Source organism: Triplophysa rosa, linkage group LG23, assembly GCF_024868665.1.
Source record: "Triplophysa rosa linkage group LG23, Trosa_1v2, whole genome shotgun sequence".
NCBI lineage: Eukaryota > Metazoa > Chordata > Actinopteri > Cypriniformes > Nemacheilidae > Triplophysa > Triplophysa rosa.
In genome coordinates, this window is record NC_079912.1 from 1,782,705 (window position 1) to 1,796,619 (window position 13,915).

General features: G+C 38.0%; 1 protein-coding gene across 2 annotated transcripts; it reads right to left on the reverse strand.

The window, feature by feature from the left end:
* Window positions 1-210: 210 nt before the first annotated feature.
* Window positions 211-13,037, reverse strand: slc6a16b (solute carrier family 6 member 16b). 2 transcript variants are annotated; one of them, XM_057322091.1, is made up of 12 exons: window positions 12,802-13,037; window positions 8,937-9,141; window positions 8,706-8,863; window positions 8,496-8,616; window positions 8,203-8,384; window positions 7,995-8,105; window positions 7,658-7,899; window positions 7,319-7,487; window positions 6,882-7,083; window positions 3,278-3,437; window positions 2,720-2,882; window positions 211-2,646 (listed from the first exon to the last, which is right to left on the reverse strand). In XM_057322091.1, exons 2-12 carry the CDS (start codon window positions 9,139-9,141, stop codon window positions 2,362-2,364), a joined length of 1,998 nt encoding a protein of 665 aa, XP_057178074.1. In that variant the 5' UTR covers window positions 12,802-13,037; the 3' UTR covers window positions 211-2,361. The 2 variants fall into 2 exon arrangements, with proteins under 2 accessions (XP_057178074.1, XP_057178075.1); XM_057322092.1 differs by lacking the exon at window positions 12,802-13,037 and adding an exon at window positions 10,147-10,416.
* Window positions 13,038-13,915: the final 878 nt, after the last annotated feature.

The following is a 13,915-nucleotide window of genomic DNA, read 5'->3' on the forward strand; positions in this document are numbered from 1 at the left end:
GGAGTACAAGGCATAATACAAAACAAGACCATACGCGTTAAAAAAAAACAATGGTTAAACCCCATTCCAAATGCAAATTTTTACTCATTAAAAACCTTTTCTTCTTCGTCGCTTTACTTTGGGGTTACAGACAAGCGCAGCCGCGTGTAACGCCACCCAGAGGAAACTTTTGATGTCTGTTTCAGTCAACACAAAGACATTTTTAATGTTGGTGATTGTTTAATGAGGATCCAACATAACGTTTTTTTGTGCTCATGTGAGTTAGCTCTATAAAGATCACAAGACAAAACCAACACACCTCACGATTTGTTTGCATGTGATCATATATTTAAACCTACACAAAAAGGAGAAAGCACACATGTCGTATTAAAAGCAAAAAAGACAGGCATAAAGAAATACTAAAAATAAACAGTAGTGTGTAACAGTTACAATTATTACACGGCTCGCTGGAACGCTTGATTCTGATTGGCCAGGTTCACATTTGCAGGTTCGTTATTCCCAGATAACAACCTCTCAAAACTAACACACGGTAACACGGATGCATCAAATCATTTCGACAGGTTTTTGACAAATTAAATATGTCTTTTAATAACATATGACATTATATTTACAAATGATTAAAACCAAATTGCCTGTTCGTGACATTTGAACGTCGTTTCTTATTTTAAAACCGAAAGTAAACGGCTTTTCCTCGCGGAAGGTCTGCATTCGGTAAAAATGAGCTAATAAAATATTTCAAATTCACATTTCAAGTCTATTTTTTTCTCATGTGGCAAGTAGCCGTGTAATTAAGAGGGATAATGTACAAGCAGCCGGCTGTTAACGAGAGATAAGCCCCTTCAGTGTGATACAAGACCCTCCGCTTCGAGGCTTATTTCTGCATATCAACCGGCTGCCTGTACATTATCCCTTACATATTAAAACGTTGTTGTCAGACATGAACATCCAAAAAAAACCTTCTGCTAGTTCTCCAGTTGAAATATATGAACTCAGCAGAACAAACTATACAAAATGAGTTCAACCTACTGAACGGCGACAGAGAAAAGCCATCAAACCCCTGTGAGAGGCAAAGGTCATATTAGTTGACAATGACTACAAGCCATAAATCTGTCTGGCCTATAGGTCAGATGAGATCTCTGTGAGACACATGTTGGGAGATATTTCAGGGCTAATAACAAGGAACTGTTTAAAAAACAGCTTTCACCAGCAGGTCAACAAACATTTTGTACAAAGTAAAACTGACCCCGTAAAACAGTTTGCATAAAAATACTTCTTAAATATCAAAAGTGAAATGCATTATTTACAAACGTTTATAAAACTGGAATTACTTAAAAAAAAAAATCATTTAAAAAGTTTGCATGGCTGCAAAACCAAAGACCAATTTTAAAATGTTACTTACAGGGGAAAAAAAAACTATATAAGTTTTAAAAACCCAAACATGAGGAAATGTCACAGAGAAACTTCCAGGTCCTACTTCACCCCTGAACTAAAAACTAGTGCAAAAGATTGAGTTTTCTTCTGTTATATATATTACCGCAGACATTTCTTCATATCTGCCATGAGAAGCACTTTGAAAAGAGTTTGTAGTTTGTGATCTGAGCTCTGATGTTAGAGACTCATGTTACTGAGTCTCAGTACAGTTAAAGGTGATTGTTCAATAGGTCTAAAGGATTTTTCAAAAATGAACCTTTACATTTAAAGGACAATAACTTATGTTTAAATTACAAACTCATTTAAATAAGGACACTGTAGACTTCAGATAAATTATAATGAAACAGCCAGTACTTTGTCTCTTAGTTTCAAGTCACAAATTGATTAAAAGAGTGCATCCTGCAATGTACATGGCATTGGATAAAAATGTCTGCCAAAATGCATAAATGCAAATTCATAATAACCCTGATGAGATCTGCCACCATACAACACTTACTCAACCGAGATCAGACCACTAAAGCAGGACCATCAGTTGTAGTCAAAGGTAATGAAAGTGTTTCATTGTTGTCAAGTTGTTTAAATGTTCATTTGGACCCAACAGAAGCAGTTAAAGCCCAGCAGTACCGTTACTGTAGATTTACCTCAGAAAATGAAAATTCTGTCACCAAAAATATAGGCACTATTTTTGTATGTCGAGTTTTATGGACGTGTCGGATTTTAAAAACACTTGAGATCTGAATGCACAACCAGGGTGACGAAACTTACATTTTTCAACGGTGAACTCTTCCTTTGAATATTTTTTGTTCCCATGTTCACGTATGTACAAGCAAAATGTCTGTTTTGAACAACAAGCATCAAAATAAAATCTTGGTCCCCATACTTTTCATTCAAATGATCCATCGCAGATGTTTGTAAACTCTGATGTTGGTTTCATAACACACTGGATACCATAGATTCCACATGGCCGTTTTGAAGAAGAAACTCAGCGTTTTCCCCAGGTAACCGGGGAGATGAATTCGTACCGAGCGGGATGAGGTCCATGTCTGTGGTGGCACAGGGCACATACCCTGCCTCAGGATCTGAAGGGGACCGACCGAGCCGTTCGAGAACAACAGCATGTAGGTATCCAATAGGAACAGGAAGTGATGCAACAATGATGAGAATTGCCATGACAGCAAGCGCCCAATCCGGATAGGGGAGATGTATCTCAGATGCCTGAGACAGATTTAATTTAGCATCAATTCAATGTACAGAGATTGAAGTGAAGATGTGCATTGTGTGAATTTACCTTTTTTTTATTCCAGGTTGTGTACGTGGGCCGCTGTAAGACCATCTTCAGTAGACTGGCACCCAAAAGACCCAGCATAGCAACCGGACACACATACTTCCAAAGATACTTGTACACCACTGGAACCGGATGGCCCAACATCTGCTTCAGGTCCTCTAAAAATCTAAAAATCAACATCTGTTATATACCCATAAAGACACTATTAGTCAAATGTGCAGACACACTTATTTTTGCCCACTACATAATGGTCATAATAAATAATTCCCTTTTGTGTTTAATACAGTTTTCTTTTTCTAAACTGTGAATACTAGACATAATAAAGATAAAGCAGATGTCTACACTTTTGACTGCTAGTGTATATTCTCTAAAGTTATTACACAGCGTTCTAAAACACTTGATTCTCATTGGTCAGTTGCATCATTCCAAGGTTTGTTATCCCAGATAACTGCTAAATCCGATAACACCACTCATACGGGCACTGCAGGTCATTTTCACCACTACTGCTCATACGTCACACGTCCCTTATATATTACTCAAACACTCAAGAGTGTGATGTACCTGTCTGCACCATAAACCCACGCCACACTGAGGGTCTGAAAGATGACGACGATGATGAGGGGAAGCGTGGCAGAATAGTCATCAAACATTAACACAAAGTAGTTTCCACAGCGCTGAGTGAACATCAGACCGATCAGAAAGCCCACCGCACAGCTGCACACTGTGAGAGAGAGAGAGAGAGAGAGAGAGAGAGAGAGAGAGAGAGAGAGAGAGTAGAGGTTATAGAGTGAGACGACAGAGGAGAGAGACTGCTGCACATGAGCGAAACTGAGGCGGTTTGCTCGAGATAGAGAGAGAGAGAGAGAGAGAGAGAGAGAGAGAGAGAGAGAGAGCGAGAGAGAGCGAGAGAGAGAGAGAGAGAGAGAGAAAACAACCAATCAGAAAGGCCAAAATGATACCAAACAAACTCAAGGCACATTAAACAGACCAATCAGAAAACTCTAGTGGATACAATTTTAAACATCAAGTTATTTGAAAAATGTTTGTTTCAAAAAGTTGTGTTTCGCATTCATTTTTACTGTTTCTTTATGAAGTTTAATATGCTGAATGCGATTTTTTTTTATTACCATCGATTGTACTTTTCACACATTTATACATGTATAGAAATGACAAGGTACTGGGATAACACTGAGCTCAAAACAACAGTTTAACATAACAGTTCCTAAAAATAAGTCGGCCCAAACTTCAGAAGTGTACATTTGATCGTTTTAGTCTTTTATGACTAATACTGTCCTCACAAGCCAAGTTCCAGATGTAGTCACTAGGGATGTAACAACATAAGTGATGCACTGAAATGTAAATTCAGGGCCAAAACCGATACCAAACGTTCAGGATGCACTTGGCCGAAAACCGAAAATGACTTTCAAAAACGTTTAAAAATATTTTTTATATACTATCACAAAAAAAGAACATATTTAAAAAAATTCTAGATATATTATTCTTCCTTGGCCATTGCAACACACTCAAATATAACTTTTTTTACCAAACATCTAAACATTGTAGTTCTAGAATTACTATATGCATAACAGTAGTCAAGTTATGGTCAAACTCGGCAGCTCTTGCTAATACAAGAAGTTTCTATATGGTGCACAATCAATTTAATGAAAACAACAGAGTTGGCTTACATGATCATCCTTTGATAACAGCTGGAGTGAGTGCGAGCCCTGAAGGGAGAGGCATTTTCAGCCGAAAATTCAGTGCATCACTAAACATTATTATCGATACCGTGTTATCGCAATAGCAAAATGGACTCAATATTACGGTGGTCACATGACTGTATGAAACGATAGGTCTTCTGGGCCTAACTTAGAGAATGTTAGAAAAAAAATAGATGTTACCTTTGGCAAGGTCCATCTGGTGCAGGGGTCGGGAACCTTTTTTAACCAAAGAGCCATTTTTCCAGTTTTGGTTCATTTATTTTTGCAAAACTATAACAATCTTTCAATGTCTTCAATACTAGTAACTTGATTTATGTCCACAGTCTCACTTATGGTCCCTGTGGGGATCAATTGTTCTTTGCTTTCGAAAAGAGAACATGTCCACAGACAAGGCAAAAACAGTGAAACAAACGAAACAGTGCATACATCTGGGCCTATTTCCATGACTTATAAACAACTTACAGGTTTATATTAGGCCTCCATTCAATTAAACTTCATTATATCTAACATACAACATTTTTAAAAAGTGCACGTTCATAGTACTTAGTTCATATCAACTCACAAAATACTGCATATGTGTCTTCTGACTTTGCATTGCAATGTTTGACTTGAAATGCTACATGATCGGCGAATGTTTGACATCAGAGTACCGCGTTTCGAAAGCACACTGAGCTCTGCTCTCACGGCACTTTGATGTCATACGCCGATCGGTCTGCGCAACACCTCATCATAAAAGCGAACATAACTAGCGTCTTGCTAAAAGCTTTGTAGTTCGGTTCGTAGGTGGTCAACCTTGACAGCTGTATGGACTTCATATGCGAGAAAGACTGCTCACCTCTCACAGAAATGAGGAGCTAAACACAGCGCATCCATACTGACGCGTCGCAGTTTGCTTCCATGTGTTTTTAAAACTTTTTACATGTGATTACGTAGCGTGGCAACAAGTTCTGTATCATTCGCCACAGACAGCCGTAACTTTCAATAAAAGAATGACGCTCGCTCTTCTAAGACCTCACGCTCTGGGTAAAAAGTATGCGAATTGGGAGCCTGTTGGCTTTTGATATGATGCTGGGCTGTCGGCACGAGAGGTTACCATAGAAACGTTGTTTGCCATTGATTAGTGTCGTGACGCGGCTTGCGCATAGCACTGCATGCATGTATTGGCCAGGACAACCTGAAATATTCATATATATTACGATGTTTTTTACGATCAAATGTGTAAGATACCTGGCGAGCCACATGATTTTTGAAAAGAGCCACGTGTGGCTCGCGAGCCATAGGTTCCCAACCACTGATCTGGTGCAATTATTTTATTTTATAAAAGGGATTTTTAGGTCATTTGACCCAACTCATACTATAACTCATACCTCTAAGCAACAGTTATGATTAGAGGATAAAGAAAAGAGGAAGCTTATGGCACGTTTCCAAGTCATCATTTGTCTTTTTTAATATAGCAATAAATATCGTACAGTGGACTTTATACCGAGGTATAACCTGTTTTTTACATTTTAATAGTTACATGCCTAGTAGTCACCCATCATCGCACCTTCCCTGTACTCTACATTTCTAGAATTTTCTAACAGCGACAATTGGATTTTTTTTTTTTTAGTTGAAATATGTGAAAATTTGTAGTTTTTGTTAATTTGCAATATACCGACATATCTTATTAATGATATAAGCTCAACATTTACTGATTATCAGTTCTCCAGCAAAAAGTAGATTTACTGCACCACTACAACCAGCAATATAAAGACATAGTATTTATATGCACACTACTATAAACACACATACACACCGAAAAAATGTGTATTAAGAGCTTTTTAGATTAAAACAGTGTATGCGGAAGTGCACAAGCAAGTAGGGTTCTGTTTATACCGCAACAGCGCCATCCACTGGCCTGGCATGCATAATACATTGTTTTTATTTGTTTTCCCAGATCCATGTAAATGCAGATTTTCAAAAACGCAAAACGTTTCCGGTTTTTATCGTGTAAACGTACTCTAAAACATTGATGCTACATGAAAATAAATAATACCACAATAATTAGCACCACAGAATTGTAAAAGAACTATAAAAAGGTCGGGCGAAACAACAGTTTGTTACAGTGTGTTATCAAGGGTAAAGGTCTTTGCACATACAGTCCGAAATTTTCGTATGCGTTTTTTTGTATTTGGCTCTTGTTCGTACGGCGTCTCTGAATTGTTAAAAAAGGCCACTCAAAATGCTTGACGGATGCGAAAAACGCAGAAAATCGAACCCGGTCCGAATTTTTTATGATGGACGAAAATATCGGAGGCAGAGTGTAAATGTGATTGACACAACGTGAGGTCGTATTTATTTTTTAACATGCGGAAATTTCGGACGCAAATTTCGGACTCAATGTGCTTTAGTAAACATCTTGCGTAACAATATCAAAGAACTGAACAGAAGAACAAAAGAATAGTTACTTGTAAAAAGCAGCTTGTGTTTGCGTAGCGTCTTAAAAGTGTCCGTTAACGGAGTCAGAATCCCAGCCATCGTGCCAAACATGGTGGACAAACCCAGATTGAGCAGCATTAGGAAGAAAAGAGCCGACCAGAACGGACTGCCGGGAAACAAGGTCATCGCTTCAGTGAAGGCGATAAACGCTAGACCAGTTCCCTCAGCGCCCTGAAGAGAAACCGAGAGTTAGACAATGTCCTAAACAAGTTTGCCATCATAAAATCTCAGGCATGCTATCATACAAAATCACTGGGTGACTCCGCCCACATCAACATCTCATTGGCACAAAATCCGGTTCCACATAGGATGTATATTAAACATTTCTAAATGACCGTGACACACTTATATTTCTTTGGGAAAAAATACAAATCTAGTTCTATTTGTAACATTCATCAGTTTGTACCTTCTTCATTTCTTCCTCCAGGCTGCAATCGTCGATCTTCAAACCAGTAAGATTGAGCTGGTGACCCTCAACTCTGTACCAGTTTTCATATTCATTCAGTACATCTGATGCATTGATGAGGTGAGAGAAAGAGAAGTTGGGCATCGCCTCAGACACGGACTTCAGATTACTGAAACATACAAACATGTGTTCATTTTAAATCTTGTGAAGCTATCATCAGTATGTGTATCAGCTGTTTTACAACTGCTTCACATATGCCACTGTTGTGCATGCTTTAAATTACAAACCAATTTCATTACTAAAAACATATTAAAAGCATTTACTGTTTTGCATACTGACCGTTTGGCACAGTCTGTGGCGATGGTTTTAGCTCTAAAGCCCAGCACGGCGAACACGACCAGCGTGGCCAGAACAGACGTCATGAAGTTGACGCCGGACACTGTGAAGGCGTCACGGTGGCAGTTGTTGTTCCGCGGGTTGTAGGACGAGTACGCGATCACGGAACCGAAGCCCAAACCCAGAGCAAAAAAGACTTGAGTCGCCGCCTGACGCCACACCTGAACGTCCTTCAAGATCTCCAGCTGAAAGATGGTTCAAGCCAACATGAATAACACTGAACCCGTATTTGTAAGACGCTTAATTTAGTTTGTGCTCATGTGTGTGTGCACGTACGTACCTTGGGGTAAAACATGTATTTAACGCCCTCTGATGCCCCGTCCAGCATCGCCCCTCTGATCAGGAAACACAGGAGTACCACGTACGGAAACACGGAGGAGAAATACATCACCTGCACACAACCAAATCATGATATATATATATAATGAATATCAATGTTATTCTGTCTCGCAGTATTCACATGACACACATATACACACACTCAGTACCTTGCCGGTGGATTTAATGCCTTTGTACATGGCCAGACAAACAATGACCCAAGCGGCCAGCAGGCAGCCGGTGATGATGAGGTTCAACTCGCCCGTTTCATCGATAGAATCAGTGATATCCAGAGCCTTACGGTACCAGAAATATGACGTGGGTGAACTGTCTTCACATTCCTTCACCTTCGCTAATAATGAAGAAAACAACAAAAGCATCTCCGTAAACATATCCATCCTCACATTGCCAATCTCTGCTCATAACTCATTACAATTCATCGCATCACAAACGCAATTCATACCGGTGCTGTTTCCTTCTGTCGGGCAGTTTTCCCAGGGTAAAGGATACCGGAAGGAATTTCCAAGGTAAAAAATACTCCAGCCAATGATTACATTGTAGTACAGCGCCACAAAGGAACACACCTGCGAAATAACACAGAACAGCGTATATTAGGATCGTAGTTTTTTTTGTAAAAATCGCTGTGAATCAGCAGAAACACAAGGCATCTCACCACACAGCTGGCGTATCCGATGCCAACAAGCTTCGGAGAAATGTGTCTCCAGACGCCGATACTGCCCTGTCTGATGCTCTGACCTGCAGCCAACTCCAGAAAAAACAACGGCACGCCAATCAAACCCATCAACACCACATAGAGCAGGATGAATGCTCCTGAGACAAGAAGTAAATGTGTCAGTAAATAGATGCAGCTGAAATCACAAACAGAAGGTGTAGGTCCACTCACCTCCTCCATTCTGATGACAGAGGTACGGGAACCTCCAAACATTTCCTAAGCCCACGCTGAATCCCACCTGAGCAAGGAAATATTCCACTTTACTGTCCCAGCCATCTCTGGCCATCTCCACGGCAACACCCTGCTCAGCCCCGGAGCCAGGGTCAGCCTCCTCCAGCTGGTCATTGGCAGGTAACGGAGGCTTCTCTGACATCATCTGAGATAAAATAAGAGACACACGAGTTTTACTTGAAAAGCCACTGCACTGTTCTTATAATTCACCTTTGTTAATTATTTTTCATTGAATCGAAAGCGATTTTTGTTAGAATCAAGTGTTCAAACCTTTGACTGCAAACATAAACAAACGTCACATTTGTGACCCCGTCTTAACTTCCCGTACACATTCACAAACAATAGAGCGCCTGTAGATTATTTCTGATAACAATCAAAAGAAACCGAGAAGCGTTACTTGGCTATACTCTCCAACATTTTGAATTTAGACTGCGATACCAAGATCAACCGCTAGATGTCGGTGTACCATACGGTTTCCTTAAATGCGACTGCAGGACCCACTCAGCAAATTGTTTATTTAATAAAACTAAATTCAACAAATCGTTTGTTTAGTACAATTATTATACAATAAAATAATATTATAAATTAATATTAACATAAATTAAATATAAATAGTTATATATTATTAGACACTAGCCAAACACAAACCGGAAGATAGATAGGATACAAGAAGATAAAGGGATACAAAATAAATTATAAAGTAATTTTTCCTACTATGGGTGTCGAGATCTGTTTGGTTATAAGCATTATTCCAAATATCTTTCTCTGTGTTCATCAGGTGAGTAAATGATGACAGAAGTTTCATTTTTGGGTGAATTATCACTAACTGGAGGTCAGGCGCACGTGCGTCCGAAGAAACGTAATACTTCCGTCAACAAGAAACACTAACTTCCACTTGTCAGATGCTCAACAATGAACAAATATTTGTATGGTTCATAAGTTCATCTTATATAACAATAATAGTTTTAAAGAAATTAAGAATTCAGTTGAAATACTGCACGTTTCCTCTTTTTATTTCTATTGTATTGTATCCATTTCTGGAGTAATAATACACTAATATCCAATCCTCAAAAAATATAATCTAAAAACGATGTATAAATCGTAAAGGAAGGTTTTTATTATTAAATGACATAAGGAAATAGAATCTTACCGCTGCTGATTTGTCCGTCTTTTATTGTTTCGGACACATTTACACGTGCTGAAGATTAATGGCGCGCCCTGCTGTCAGTGACGCGCGCGCTTAGTTCTTCTTCGAGATAAATCACGACACAATTTTCTCTAGCAAACCGGAGAGATCCTATATTTATATTTCATATATTTTGGCGCTGTGTAACGCATGTAATTTGGTTATTTTCGGGTGGGATATCTTCACGTGTCTCATTCATCACCCGCGCAACAGCCCCATAGACGCAACAGTTCCGTCATTTACATGACCCCACCCACTACACAGACCACGTGATTGAGTGACGTCTATTTCTATTGTAAAAAAATACGAAATGGGCACAATTAAATAAAAAAGTCGTTAATACAATGTTAAAAAAGATAATTGAATATACAAAATGAATATATATTTCTATAATGATTTAAAAGTTGTTCCTCTCTGCAATCTTAAGCTATAACTATGAGTTATTTCCATGCAAAATATTTCATGATTTAAATAACTCTTATCACTTGCTTCACTGCTCAAGTGAAGTATCAATTTTCTGTTGCATTTATGTATTTTAAAACTGTTCGTATTATGTACAATGATTCATTTTTATATCAGTACTTCCGCACTCCTTTGCCATTCTGAATATTTTTCCTGGTTTGTCAGATGATGTGAGGAGGTCCTGGCTGCAGGTTGCAGTACGGGGCGGTGCTACATATGTGGGCGGAGCTCCTCCCTACGCGTCTCATTGGTTAGTGGTAAACACAAGTAATGACGTCGATTCCTCAGTATGTGTCACTTCTGCTATGTCTAGCATCACGGTGAGTGTGAGTACACGGTCTGTATTTGGGCAGTTTTTTTATAAGGTTTAATCCCCACGTTTAATGAACTTGATTGTCATTGATAAACAATTGAATAGTACAGATGCAAAACCCTCTAAATGCCACATCATTAACTTGTGATGTTGAAGTGAACGTTTTTTTATACATAGCAGTTTGCTTCAAAAACGGCTAAATACCACATTCTGCCCTGTCGGAAATATATGTTATTAATGGATAAATTGCTTGTTTGACAATGCCAGACAGCTGTTTTACTTGCCAGTAATTGTACGTGTAGACACATATTTACACACACGTAAATGTAATGCAAGTTGTTTATCGTTGTAATTTTATGTTGGTTATATATGCTTATGTTGTAGTATTTTTTTTAATCCTGCTATATTCGTATACATTTTAATCATTTGTTGTAATTGAAATAAAGTGAATGATGTAATTCAGTAATTGTGTTTGCTTGTTTTTTATAGACAAGGAACATTGAAGCTATTGTTATTATTTAACTAATAAGCATGATTGTAAAGGCAACACACTAATTGGCTATTAAAATTATGGATGTATAAACCTAAAGAGAAACAATGTTTTTGGACTGTTTTCTTAGAAATGTTCTTTCTTAACTTAGAAATAAAAATTAACATATTTATATGAAACAGTAATAATGTTCAGTAGACTTTTGTCATTTTTCTTTTATCTTTATATTTCTCTAAAATGTTGTCTTAGAACATTCTGGAGGGCCCCGGATCACAGTTTGAAAATCCCTGGATTAAATAACAGTAATAGAAAAAAGTAGGATAATAAATTATAAATTAATTTTAATAATGATAAAAATATTAAATAAGAACAAGTAAAGGACGGTAAATAAATACATAGACAATGACATACTTTGTTAAATGAAAAATGAGAAACAAACTGTAAACAAAGACTTTGTAAAACACCACAAACTGCTACGGTAACCATAATATGTGTAGTAAAACCATCGTTATAAAAACAATTATCAATACACCCTAAACAGTCACTACACTTATTAAAAGTTATGGTAGTTTTCGCAAAGGACAAGCCAAAATCAGAATCAAAATCAACCTACAAGTAGTAGAAAGACTCTTGCTTACAAACTTACAAATGAATGAAACGCTTCCCCTGAAGTAACTTTCATTGTATTAAGTTTTTAATCATACTATTTATATTAATAAATAAATACAGAGTTTATATTACAATAGGTTTGAACGGCACCGCATTAAGTCGAACAACGTTTTTAACCTCAGTTCCTGGTTTAACGTCATTTCCTTTTGAGCAATGGGAAGAGTTATGGGCAGAGCGACACATGAAGGCCGTATTTAACAATAACCCCGCCTGCTAACCAATGGGACGTGTCGAGGGCGGAGCTCCATGTGGAGCTCCTCCCCCATATGTAGCACCGCCCCGTACTGCAGCCAGGTGTACTTGGATGATGTAGTCGCCTGCTTTTGTTCCGTGTAAATCTGATGCAATTCCACAGCGGTATTTCAGTGGTTTTAAATGTAACCAGCTGGCGGCGCTCTCTGCACACACTGTGTTGGGATTTTATTTAACAGTCAAAGTCACTCAACTGGACCGGGTCACAAAATCTTACTTTTTATTTATTCTTTATAAACGCTTTAAAGTTAAATATTTTCTGTTGAAATCAATGTACCACTTGTATATAAAATATGATAATAATATGTTGTGTTTTGTGATTGTATTTTTTGTAAACTGTGTGATTCGAAAGCTACTGTTGCTATGGAAATGTCATATCACTTAATAATAACGAATGAATAGTGATATAAACAACAAATAACCATTAACGTACCTTTCTTATACAGGTGATATTGTAGCAGCTGCGTGTCGCTCTTTCTCCTTGTATTGCAAAGATCAGTCATACAAATAAAACCCATCCTAAACTTTTAAATATCATGACCAAAAACACGCCAAAAAAAACGTGCCAGAGTAGCCTTGAGATAAATCCTCCACATCGGACACCACAGTTCCAGTTGTCCTCAGATAAAAGTTCATGCGCTTTGTTTTGCCACGTTGAGCGCTCCTCGTTTCTGCTGTCAATCAACCAATAAAGACCCGCCCACTGGGAGGTGCGAAATTAAACCCCGCCCAAAATGTCTCCTGGTTAGTTTTTTGATCCTCTGTTCAATTTCGAAAAGGCTAGGATTGCTCATGACGTCATGACATCAAAGCCACCGCGCCGCCATACGTTTTAGGAAATCATCTGAAGAGTTTGGTTCCAAAATGAGATAACTCCGTATTAAACATGGAGTTTTGGAACCAAACTCTTCATCTGTTGTAAACATTTTTCCACACAGTGTGATACAACTAGGCTACTTGTTCAACCTTGCACAGACCTTACACGTTATTGGTTCTTTAATTAGCTCTTTATTTATATAAATACATGTGGGTATTACATTAGGGAGCAACAAATGTCCTGCTTGCAAATTAGTACATAAACTAATCTGTATATCACAGTGATTATGCAGTTATGAGCTTAAATTCAAGAATGCAGTGTAGTGTTAAGAGACATTTTTACTAGGCCTAGGCTATTTGTTGTGTATTGTATTCAACTCCAGTTCAAATTATATTATTAATGGTAAAAATCCGAGACATAGGCCTATGCTTACTGCAAATTACATGCATGCACAGATATACTTTGTATTAGATCAAGTACCTCATATAAAGATCAGTGATGTTTGCACTGAAAGTGACATGACCTCTACAAGACAATTCGACCTAGCTGTGTGAATCAGCAATAAGGGTAAGTGATATAAACAAGTCTGGGACATTTTGTTAAATTCTGTGAAATGCAGATTTAGTAAACAATAAGGTAGATTGAAAAAAGAAAGCAATGCAGGAAATGAAGTTTCTAGTTCTCATTTTAAAAACGTGTGACGTGTAAAACAGCAAACTTGAATGTACAT